Here is an 11,832-nt window from a genome sequence, read left to right on the forward strand (position 1 = left end):
CCCCCCATCAACCCTCAATTTGTTCTCATTTTTTAACAGTCTCTTATGCTTTGGCTCTCTCCCACTCTAACCTCTTTTTTTTTTTTTTTTTTTCCTTCCCCTCCCCCATGGGTTTCTGTTATGTTTCTCAGGATCCACATAAGAGTGAAACCATATGGTATCTGTCTTTCTCTGTATGGCTTATTTCACTTAGCATCACACTCTCCAGTTCCATCCATGTTGCTACAAAAGGCCATATTTCATTTTTTCTCATTGCCACGTAGTATTCCATTGTGTATATAAACCACAACTTCTTTATCCATTCATCAGTTGATGGACATTTAGGCTCTTTCCATAATTTGGCTATTGTTGAGAGTGCCGCTATAAACATTGGGGTACAGGTGCCCCTATGCATCAGTACTCCTGTATCCCTTGGATAAATTCCTAGCAGTGCTATTGCTGGGTCATAGGGTAGGTCTATTTTTAATTTTCTGAGGAACCTCCACACTGCTTTCCAGAGCGGCTGCACCAACTTGCATTCCCACCAACAGTGCAAGAGGGTTCCCGTTTCTCCACATCCTCTCCAGCATCTATAGTCTCCTGATTTGTTCATTTTGGCCACTCTGACTGGCGTGAGGTGATATCTGAGTGTGGTTTTGATTTGTATTTCCCTGATGAGGAGCGACTCTGAGCATCTTTTCATGTGCCTGTTGGCCATCCGGATGTCTTCTTTAGAGAAGTGTCTATTCATGTTTTCTGCCCATTTCTTCACTGGGTTATTTGTTTTTCGGGTGTGGAGTTTGATGAGCTCTTTATAGATTTTGGATACTAGCCCTTTGTCCGATGTGTCATTTGCAAATATCTTTTCCCATTCCGTTGGTTGCCTTTTAGTTTTGTTGGTTGTTTCCTTTGCTGTGCAGAAGCTTTTTATCTTCATAAGGTCCCAGTAATTCACTTTTGCTTTTAATTCCCTTGCCTTTGGGGATGTGCCGAGTAAGAGATTGCTACGGCTGAGGTCAGAGAGGTCTTTTCCTGCTTTCTTCTCTAAGGTTTTGATGGTTTCCTGTCTCACATTCAGGTCCTTTACCCATTTTGAGTTTATTTTTGTGAATGGTGTGAGAAAGTGGTCTGGTTTCAACCTTCTGCATGTTGCTGTCCAGTTCTCCCAGCACCATTTGTTAAAGAGACTGTCTTTTTTCCATTGGATGTTCTTTCCTGCTTTGTCAAAGATGAGTTGGCCATACGTTTGTGGGTCTAGTTCTGGGGTTTCTATTCTATTCCATTGGTCTATGTGTCTGTTTTTATGCCAATACCATGCTGACTTGATGATGACAGCTTTGTAGTAGAGGCTAAAGTCTGGGATTGTGATGCCTCCTGCTTTGGTCTTCTTCTTCAAAATTACTTTGGCTATTCGGGGCCTTTTGTGGTTCCATATGAATTTTAGGATTGCTTGTTCTAGTTTCGAGAAGAATGCTGGTGCAATTTTGATTGGGATTGCATTGAATGTGTAGATAGCTTTGGGTAGTATTGACATTTTGACAATATTTATTCTTCCAATCCATGAGCAGGGAATGTCTTTCCATTTCTTTATATCTTCTTCAATTACCTGCATAAGCTTTCTATAGTTTTCAGCATACAGATCTTTTACATCTTTGGTTAGATTTATTCCTAGGTATTTTATGCTTCTTGGTGCAATTGTGAATGGGATCAGTTTCTTCATTTGTCTTTCTGTTGCTTCATTGTTAGTGTATAAGAATGCAACTGATTTCTGCACATTGATTTTGTATCCTGCAACTTTGCTGAATTCATGTATCAGTTCTAGCAGACTTTTGGTGGAGTCTATCGGATTTTCCATGTATAATATCATGTCATCTGCAAAAAGCGAAAACTTGACTTCGTCTTTGCCAATTTTGATGCCTTTGATTTCCTTTTGTTGTCTGATTGCTGATGCTAGAACTTCCAGCACTATATTAAACAACAGCGGTGACAGTGGGCATCCCTGTCGTGTTCCTGATCTCAGGGAAAAAGCTCTCAGTTTTTCCCCGTTGAGGATGATGTTAGCTGTGGGCTTTTCATAAATGGCCTTTATGATCTTTAAGTATGTTCCTTCTATCCCGACTTTCTCAAGGGTTTTTATTAAGAAAGGGTGCTGGATTTTGTCAAAGGCCTTTTCTGCATCGATTGACAGGATCATATGGTTCTTCTCTTTTTTTTTGTTAATGTGATGTATCACGTTGATCGATTTGCGAATGTTGAACCAGCCCTGCATCCCAGGAATGAATCCCACTTGATCATGGTGAATAATTCTTTTTATATGCTGTTGAATTCGATTTGCTAGTATCTTATTAAGAATTTTTGCATCCATATTCATCAGGGATATTGGCCTGTAGTTCTCTTTTTTTACTGGGTCTCTGTCTGGTTTAGGAATCAAAGTAATACTGGCTTCATAGAATGAGTCTGGAAGTTTTCCTTCCCTTTCTATTTCTTGGAATAGCTTGAGAAGGATAGGTATTATCTCTGCTTTAAATGTCTGGTAGAACTCCCCTGGGAAGCCATCTGGTCCTGGACTCTTATTTGTTGGGAGATTTTTGATAACCGATTCAATTTCTTCGCTGGTTATGGGTCTGTTCAAGCTTTCTATTTCCTCCTGATTGAGTTTTGGAAGAGTGTGGGTGTTTAGAAATTTGTCCATTTCTTCCAGGTTGTCCAATTTGCTGGCATATAATTTTTCATAGTATTCCCTGATAATTGTTTGTATCTCTGAGGGATTGGTTGTAATCATTCCATTTTCATTCATGATTTTATCTATTTGGGTCATCTCCCTTTTCTTTTTGAGAAGCCTGGCTAGAGGTTTGTCAATTTTGTTTATTTTTTCAAAAAACCAACTCTTGGTTTTGTTGATCTGCTCTACAGTTTTTTTAGATTCTATATTGTTTATTTCTGCTCTGATCTTTATTATTTCTCTTCTTCTGCTGGGTTTAGGCTGCCTTTGCTGTTCTGCTTCTATTTCCTTTAGGTGTGCTGTTAGATTTTGTATTTGGGATTTTTCTTGTTTCTTGAGATAGGCCTGGATTGCAATGTATTTTCCTCTCAGGACTGCCTTCGCTGCATCCCAAAGCGTTTGGATTGTTGTATTTTCATTTTCGTTTGTTTCCATGTATATTTTAATTTCTTCTCTAATTGCCTGGTTGACCCACTCATTCGTTAGTAGGGTGTTCTTTAACCTCCATGCTTTTGGAGGTTTTCCAGACTTTTTCCTGTGGTTGATTTCAAGCTTCATAGCATTGTGGTCTGAAAGTATGCATGGTATAATTTCAATTCTTGTAAACTTATGAAGGGCTGTTTTGTGACCCAGTATATGATCTATCTTGGAGAATGTTCCATGTGCACTCGAGAAGAAAGTATATTCTGTTGCTTTGGGATGCAGAGTTCTAAATATATCTGTCAAGTCCATCTGATCCAATGTATCATTCAGGGCCCTTGTTTCTTTATTGACTGTGTGTCTAGATGATCTATCCATTTCTGTAAGTGGGGTGTTAAAGTCCCCTGCAATGACCACATTCTTATCAATAAGGTTGCTTATGTTTATGAGTAATTGTTTTATATATCTGGGGGCTCGGGTATTTGGCGCATAGACATTTATAATAGTTAGCTCTTCCTGGTGGATAGACCCTGTGATTATTATATAATGCCCTTCTTCATCTCTTGTTACAGCCTTTAATTTAAAGTCTAGTTTGTCTGATATAAGTATGGCTACTCCAGCTTTCTTTTGGCTTCCAGGAGCATGATAAATAGTTCTCCATCCCCTCACTCTCAATCTAAAGGTGTCCTCAGATCTAAAATGAGTCTCTTGTAGACAGCAAATAGATGGGTCTTGTTTTTTTATCCATTCTGATACCCTATGTCTTTTAGTTGGCGCATTTAATCAATTTACATTCAGTGTTATTATAGAAAGATATGGGTTTAGAGTCATTGTGATGTCTGTATGTTTTATGCTTGTAGTGATGTCTCTGGTACTTTGTCTCACAGGATCCCCCTTAGGATCTCTTGTAGGGCTGGTTTCGTGGTGACAAATTCCTTCAGTTTTTGTTTGTTTGGGAAGACCTTTATCTCTCCTTCTATTCTAAATGACAGACTTGCTGGATAAAGGATTCTCGGCTGCATATTTTTTCTGTTTAGCACACTGTAGATATCGTGCCAAGCCTTTCTGGCCTGCCAAGTTTCAAAGGAGAGATCAGTCACGAGTCTTATAGGTCTCCCTTTATAAGTGAGGGCACGTTTATCCCTTGCTGCTTTCAGAATTTTCTCTTTATCCTTGTATTTTGCCAGTTTCACTATGATATGTCGTGCAGAAGATCGATTCAAGTTACGTCTGAAGGGAGTTCTCTGTGCCTCTTGGATTTCAATGCCTTTTTCCCTCCCCAGTTCAGGGAAGTTCTCAGCTATAATTTCTTCAAGCACCCCTTCAGCACCTTTCCCTCTCTCTTCCTCCTCTGGGATACCAATTATGCGTATATTATTTTTTTTTAGTGTATCACTTAGTTCTCTAATTTTCCCCTCATACTCCTGGATTTTTTTATCTCTCTTTCTTTCAGCTTCCTCTTTCTCCATAACTTTATCTTCTAGTTCACCTATTCTCTCCTCTGCCTCTTCAAGCCGAGCCATCGTGGATTCCATTTTGTTTTGCATTTCGTTTAAAGCGCTTTTCAGCTCCTCGTGACTGTTCCTTAGTCCCTTGATCTCTGTGGCAAGAGATTCTCTGCTGTCCTGTATACTGTTTTCAAGCCCAGCGATTAATTTTATGACTATTATTCTAAATTCACTTTCTGTTATATTATTTAAATCCTTTTTGATCAGTTCATTAGCTGTTGTTATTTCCTGGAGATTCTTCTGAGGGGAATTCTTCCGTTTGGTCATTTTGGAGAGTCCCTTGCGTGGTGAGGACCTGCAGTGCACTTCCCCTGTGCTGTGGTGTATAACTGGAGTTAGTGGGCGGGGCCACAGTCCGACCTGATGTCTGCCCCCAGCCCACCGCTGGGGCCACAGTCAGACTGGTGTGTGCCTTCTCTTCCCCTCTCCTAGGGGCGGGATTCACTGTGGGGTGGCGTGGCCTGTCTGGGCTACTTGCACACTGCCAGGCTTGTGGTGCTGGGGATCTGGCGTATTAGCTGGGGTGGGTAGGCAAGGTGCACGGGGGCAGGAGGGGCAGGCTTAGCTCGCTTCTCCTTAGGTGATCCACTCCAGGAGGAGCCCTGTGGCAGCGGGAGGGAGTCAGATCCGCTGCCGGAGGTTTGGCTCCGCAGAAGCACAGAGTTGGGTGTTTGCGTGGAGCGAGCAAGTTCCCTGGCAGGAACTGGTTCCCTTTGGGATTTTGGCTGGGGGATGGGCGGGGGAGATGGCGCTGGCGCCTTTGTTCCCCGCCAAGCTGAGCTCTGCCGTCCGGGGGCTCAGCAGCTCTCCCTCCCTTTGTCCTCCAGCCTTCCCGCTTTCCGAGCAGAGCTGTTAACTTATGACCTCCCAGACGCTAAGTCGCGCTTGCTGTCAGAACACAGTCTGTCCGGCCCCTCCGCTTTTGCCAGCCAGACTCGGGGGCTCCGCTTGGCCGGCGAGCCGCCCCTCCGCCCCGGCTCCCTCCCGCCAGTCCGTGGAGCGTGCACCGCCTCGCCACCCTTCCTACCCTCTTCCATGGGCCTCTCATCTGCGCTTGGCTCCGGAGACTCCGTTCTGCTAATCCTCTGGCGGTTTTCTGGGTTCTTTAGGCAGGTGTAGGTGGAATCTAAGTGATTGGCAGGACGCGTTGTGAGCCCCGCGTCCTCCTATGCCGCCATCTTCCGGAACCTCTGTAACAGTTTTTTTAGATATCCATTGAGGAATCTAACATACATTTACACTATTAAGGTTTTAATTATTAAGACCTTGCTATTTTTCTCATCAAATGCTTTTTTTGATAGTTAGGTGTTTACTGAACCTAATCCAAAAAAGAAACTGTTTCCTTCTTTTCATGCAGAGGAAAGTTGCTGTTTATAGCACATTGACAATTTCTTTTTCTCATTTCATAAGAATTAGAATAGAAAAAAAAAATATCCAAGTGGCACACCATTATGTGTACTCCGGCCTGAAATTCAGAGGGTAGGTCTGATCTGGAAATGAATAGGAGCCATCATTTTTACTTCACATACAGATAGTGTTTAAAGCCATGGGTTTAGTGAAATGACCATAGAAAGAAAATACAGAATAAGAAAAGGAGATGAGTCTAGGACCAAGTGTTATATTTAATTGCTGGGTAGAAGATGCTTTGAGAAAGTGTGGCGTTGGAAGAAATGTTTCAAGAAAGAGTAGTCAGTAGTGAAATGCATTTCAAAAGTTGAATGGAGAGTGACTGAAAGATGTACATTAGATGTGGCAGCAGAGAAGTCTTGGGATGTATTAAAGCTATTTTTGTGTTGTGGTGGGGTGAAGCCAGGTTGGCCGTCATTGAGGAATGTGCTGTAATATTTCAGCAAATTTGGCTGGGTATTTGTTAATGGTACGTACTGGTGGTTTTGGGGGGGGGGGGGGGGGGGGGGGGTGGTCATTGTGTGGTAAAAAGTTAACCATCCTTAAAGGAGAAAGAATGATCGAGTTGAGAAGGGAGAGAAGAGATTACCCATACTGCAAAAACTTTTTTCTCTACTCTGCAAAGAAATAATGGACATGGAGACCAGAGTTCCTTTTCATTTTTGTATTTTCTGTGTCCTCAGAAAAATGGTCAACTCCTCACTCTTTCTCTCTGTAAGTTTCTTTTTTCATTTTGTTTCCATAGCTTTGCCCACTTGCTCTTCATCCCTGGCCCCTCTCCTAAGTTCCAGTCATGAATTTTTTAACAGCCTGATAGAACTCTTTAATTGTCTCATGACTCCTCAAATTGAGCATGTCCAGCTGAACTAATCATTCCCTTTTCAGGCTAACATAATTTACTAGTATCTCTATTTCTTTCATTTCAAAATCCTTCCACTTACTGAGGGCCTAACTCTCTGGGTCTTTTATTGTTTTCCTCTGTCTCTTCCTCTCTTCCCCATTCTGTCCTCACCCCGAACAGCAGTCCTGTTTGGTAGACTCAGAATCACAATTGATATTTTCTGAAAGATTTTTCCCCACATAAATCCAAATTAATTTGGTCCACTTGGTCCATCTCATTTGATATGGTATTAGCCATAAAATTCAATTATGTTGTTTATTTTTGACCTTTTATCCATTATGTGAAAAACAGTAAAAAACACAAACCGATCATAACTGTGAAAATGTTAGTTGGGTTGAAGATATTATTTATGTAGCTTTTTATCAGCATAATTTTATTTCTTAATGGTAAATGTGAAATTTTCTGATTATAAGGTTTTTAAACAATTTTTTGTATGTATGCAGAATCCCACACTGACATTTTCATTCTTTTTCTGAAATTAATTTATTTAAAGGAACAAAATATGTGTATTCTACTTTGATTTCGTGTTACTGCAGGAAATTAATACAATGTAAACCCAATTCTATTATACTTAAATGTATTGATTGAACTATAAGTAATAAATACTTGATTATAATTTTTTAATTGTATGCTAGAGATTAGTAACGGTTTTTAAATAGAGCATTGGGACGTGGAAAGGAAGATAACTTTCATTTTATGTGGAGTCATGTTTATTCTAAAATACTGCTTTCATACATGCAGGAAAATCTTCATGTTTTGAATACAGTTGTTCATAGTATAGTGGAAATTTGCATAGTTATCACTAGATCTTCAACTTTGATGTGGAATTCTGATAAACACCCACAGCAAAAATTTTAAGATGTCTGCATGCTTTTTGCATTGTTAAAAAGACACCCACATTAGGGCGCCTGGGTGGCTTAGTCTGTTAAGTATCAGACTTCAGCTCAGGTCATGATCTCATGGCTTGTGAGTTGCAGCCCCACATGGGGCTATGTGCTGACAGCTCAGAGCCTGGAGCCTGCTTGGGATTCTGTGTCTCCCTCTCTCTTTGCCCCTCCTCTACTCATGCTCTCTAGCTTGCTCTTTGTCTCTCTGTCTCTCTCTCAAAATAAACAAACAAAAAAAAAAAGACTCACATTAATACTTAACCTTGGAAAAGTTAGCTTATGACATATATATGTCTTTTTCTTTTTAAATAAAAATGGAAAGGAAGAGGTATTTTTGGATATTATAGAAACTATATTTTTTTTGCAATACTTGGAAGATTATATAATATATTAATGTCTCTATTTACAAGTTAAGGGCAGAGCACTACATACCCTAGAGTGAAAGCCAAGGAGCTTCTGTCTGCTTTATAATTGATTGAATTAACAGGGAGAAATTTTTATTCTGGCTTTATTTGAATAATGGAACTGTTGAGTCATCAATGCCTATGAGGAGTCTTTTTTTTTTTTTTTTTTTTTGTGAGTGGGGAGTGATCATCATCATCGATGTTGTACCGTCCAGAACACCTTCAGCAGTGGAAATAAAGCCAAAGTGGGTTGCTCTTGTGATTGAGTCACACAGGCCTCTGGTCACATTTCTTTTTTTTTTCTTGCCTATACGTGTTTCTAACAGTTATGGTTACTGATTACATTGTTTATACCAGATGCTAAGTGAGGAAGGGGAATAACAAAAGGCACATGGACTGACTGAAATGAGGAGTGACACTCTGCAGTCTGATACCAAAGAAAAAAAATGACCAGAAGTAGTCATTTCAAAAATGAGAGCCAGCAATTCCACTGGAATTGAAAATTCTGTTTTCAATTCCAATGAAAATGTATGTCCACACAAAGTCTTGTGCACACCTGTTCACAGGAGCATATTTCATAGCAGCCATAATGTGGAATGGGCTCAAATGTTCATCAAGTGAAGAACAAATAGACAAATGTGGTATATCCATACAATGGGATATTATTTGGCAATAAAAAGGAGTGAGGTACTGAAACAACATATGGATGAATCTTGAAAAACGGTTACACTGGGTGAAAGAAGCCACAGACAGAGGCCACATATCACATGATTCCGTTCCATTTGTATGAAATGTCAGAATAGGAGATCCACACAGACAGAAAGTTGATAAGTGATTGCCAGGAGCTGGAGCAAAGGAGAAATGGGAATGACTGCTGATGGGCTTGGAATTTCTTTTTGAGATGATGAAAATTTTCTAAAATTGATTGTGTGATTGTGGTGATAATGGTGAAACTTGGTGAATTTTCTAAAAGCCATTGACATGTGTACTCTAATTGGGTGAGTTGTGTGGTATATGAATTATATCTCCATAAATCTGTGAAAAAAGTATAGCAAATTAAGTTAATTAATTTTTGTTAATGGGAGTGGTTCTATATACCATACGCTTGGGGCAATCTTCTTAGAGTACAGAACCGTAATCATTGATGCCGAAGATAGTAGTTATGAAACTGTGAGTTACAAGGGCAATTATTATAATTTATGTCCCATAGGCTCTGTTTTTAGAACTCTGTCAACTATCACAGATTTGTGGTTAACACGAACATTCATGTTTAATTTCTTCGTGATCTTAGGCGGACTTGTTTTTTGTATGTTTCACATAGGTGAAGTTATTGCCTTGTCTTTTAATGGAGAATGAGGATTAGTTGAAAATTAGATTATTATTTTATTGTCATTAAAAAGCCTAGGTAAAATAATTTGAAAAAATATATTTAAAGAAATTATTGCATCTCACTTACAATGTTTCTTCTGTGGCTTCAAAACCTAAGAATTAGTAGTCATTCAACTAAATATGGAAGGTAAGAGCTGATCCAGGTTGATCTTAAGAAATACAATACATTAAATGGAATTTAATGAGTTTACTTGCCTAATAGATACTGGTCAAGCGAAAAAGGAAAGTTAGGGTTATGACAGATTTTTCTCTCTGGTAACACAGCATCTGGTATAGTTCATTTCTGTGAAAAATATTTGTATTAGGAAATCACTAGAGAGTATGAACCACTGAAAATGGCTTTAAAAAGTATGGCAGGAAATCTGGATGACAAGTTTGAGGGTTATATGATAATTTAGTTGATTTTTCTCCATTTAAAGAATGAGATTAAAAACACAGCTGTATTTTGTTCCCTGCTGTTGACATACAGGTAAAGAAAAATTATGGGGATAGTGTCAGGGACATGATTCTAGACATAAAGCATTTTCCCTGCCCCAACACCTCCCTTCACCCTTCATGACCTATTTAATAACGTTGTTCCTGGTATGGAAATGTGTCATTTATCTTGGGTGTATTGGAACTGAACAAGAAAACTAGAGGAAGAGGGAGAGAGAGAGGGAAGTTAGAGAACAAAATATAAGAATAATACAATCAGACATGAAGGATAACCAGTTCATGTCTGAATCTGAGAAAAATTACAATGGAAAAAAAGCACTAAATGGTTGAATGCAGATGAAGAGTGAGTAAAGGCAGGAGTTAGGAATGAATCTTGGGAATCCGGCTATAACGGACTATAGGGGAAACCTGTTCATTGATGATGAGGAGTTTTAAATTGTTAATGTTGTAATTTCATTTGTAGGAAGGATGCCAACCAAATACTGTAAAGTTGTGGCCAGAGAAACAAGGTCTGAATTGACTTACTTAGCTAAGCCTATACTTAGCAAACAGTATTTGTTCTCCAGACACCACCAAAGTGTAATTAAAATTTGAAATGATTAAAATGGGTTTACTGTCATGATAAGATTTAAATTTTTTAAACACTCATTAATTAAGGTTTTCCTCTACTTTGTTGCTCTACATTTTTTTTAAAGGTAAAATATGTGCTGTACATTTTTTTTCTTAGGTAAAATATGCAGACTCCCTTGATTCTTGGAAATCTGTATCCTCTTAAACATGACTAAATGTATTTAGTGATATTTGTCTTTATCAGGTGATTGTGAACTTCAAATAATGAATAATTCACACTTCTTTTATAACCAGGAACCTTTTGAGGACGGCTTTGCCAATGGGGAAGAAAGTACTCCAACCAGAGATGCTGTGGTCACGTATGCTGCGGAAAGTAAAGGAGTTGTGAAGTTTGGCTGGATCAAGGGTGTATTAGTACGTACCTATAGACTTAATTTTAGAGTTACAACATTTCTTTTTATTAGAAAATCTTCCTAATATTCTTATCATTTCTTAAGAGAGCTTGTCTGTTACAGAAGACCATATTAATAACATGTACCTCTTTTTCTTGTATTAAATTCAGTAAAGGAAACAGGATATATGTATTAATGGAATCATACTATAGTTGATTTCCTCTAAATTATATTCTGTTACCTCTTATAAATCTCACATATTGTCATTTGTCAGAAATTAAGTATGAAATGATGAAATTGTTGGAAGCATCAGAATCAAGAAAGCTGAACAGGCAATAGAGCTGATAGATTGCTGCTTCCTTTTCTGCTATGCCATTATTTTCTCAAAGAGAAATGTATAAAAGTTAATGAGGAACAAAATAAAGGAGAAATTGTTTTCTTAAGTGTTGAGGTCACTTCACTAGATAGGTTTGAGTGACTTAGTTTCAGATTTGCTTCTGTTTTTCTGTGTTCACATAGGCACTAAGGAACTGACTAGAGTAGACAGGTAAACTAAAAGGCCCTCCCATTTAGACTTTGGGGGTACTTTTTTTTAAGAATTTTTTTTTTTTTCAACGTTTTTTATTTATTTTTGGGACAGAGAGAGACAGAGCATGAACGGGGGAGGGGCAGAGAGAGAGGGAGACACAGAATCGGAAACAGGCTCCAGGCTCCGAGCCATCAGCCCAGAGCCTGACGCGGGGCTCGAACTCACGGACCGCGAGATCGTGACCTGGCTGAAGTCGGACGCTTAACCGACTGCACCACCCAGGCGCCCC

General features: G+C 39.2%; 1 protein-coding gene across 1 annotated transcript in view; it reads left to right on the forward strand.

Moving 5' to 3' along the window:
• SLC12A2 (solute carrier family 12 member 2) overlaps positions 1–11,832 on the forward strand; it is a 117,752-nt gene that overhangs the window by 23,225 nt on the left and 82,695 nt on the right. Inside the window, exon 2 of the mRNA XM_049648456.1 lies at positions 10,917–11,036. Within this exon, the coding sequence (XP_049504413.1) occupies positions 10,917–11,036 (120 nt within the window). The remainder of the gene's footprint in view (positions 1–10,916; positions 11,037–11,832) is intronic.

The sequence above is a fragment of the Panthera uncia genome (assembly GCF_023721935.1).
Source record: "Panthera uncia isolate 11264 chromosome A1 unlocalized genomic scaffold, Puncia_PCG_1.0 HiC_scaffold_17, whole genome shotgun sequence".
Classification (NCBI taxonomy): Eukaryota; Metazoa; Chordata; class Mammalia; order Carnivora; family Felidae; genus Panthera; species Panthera uncia.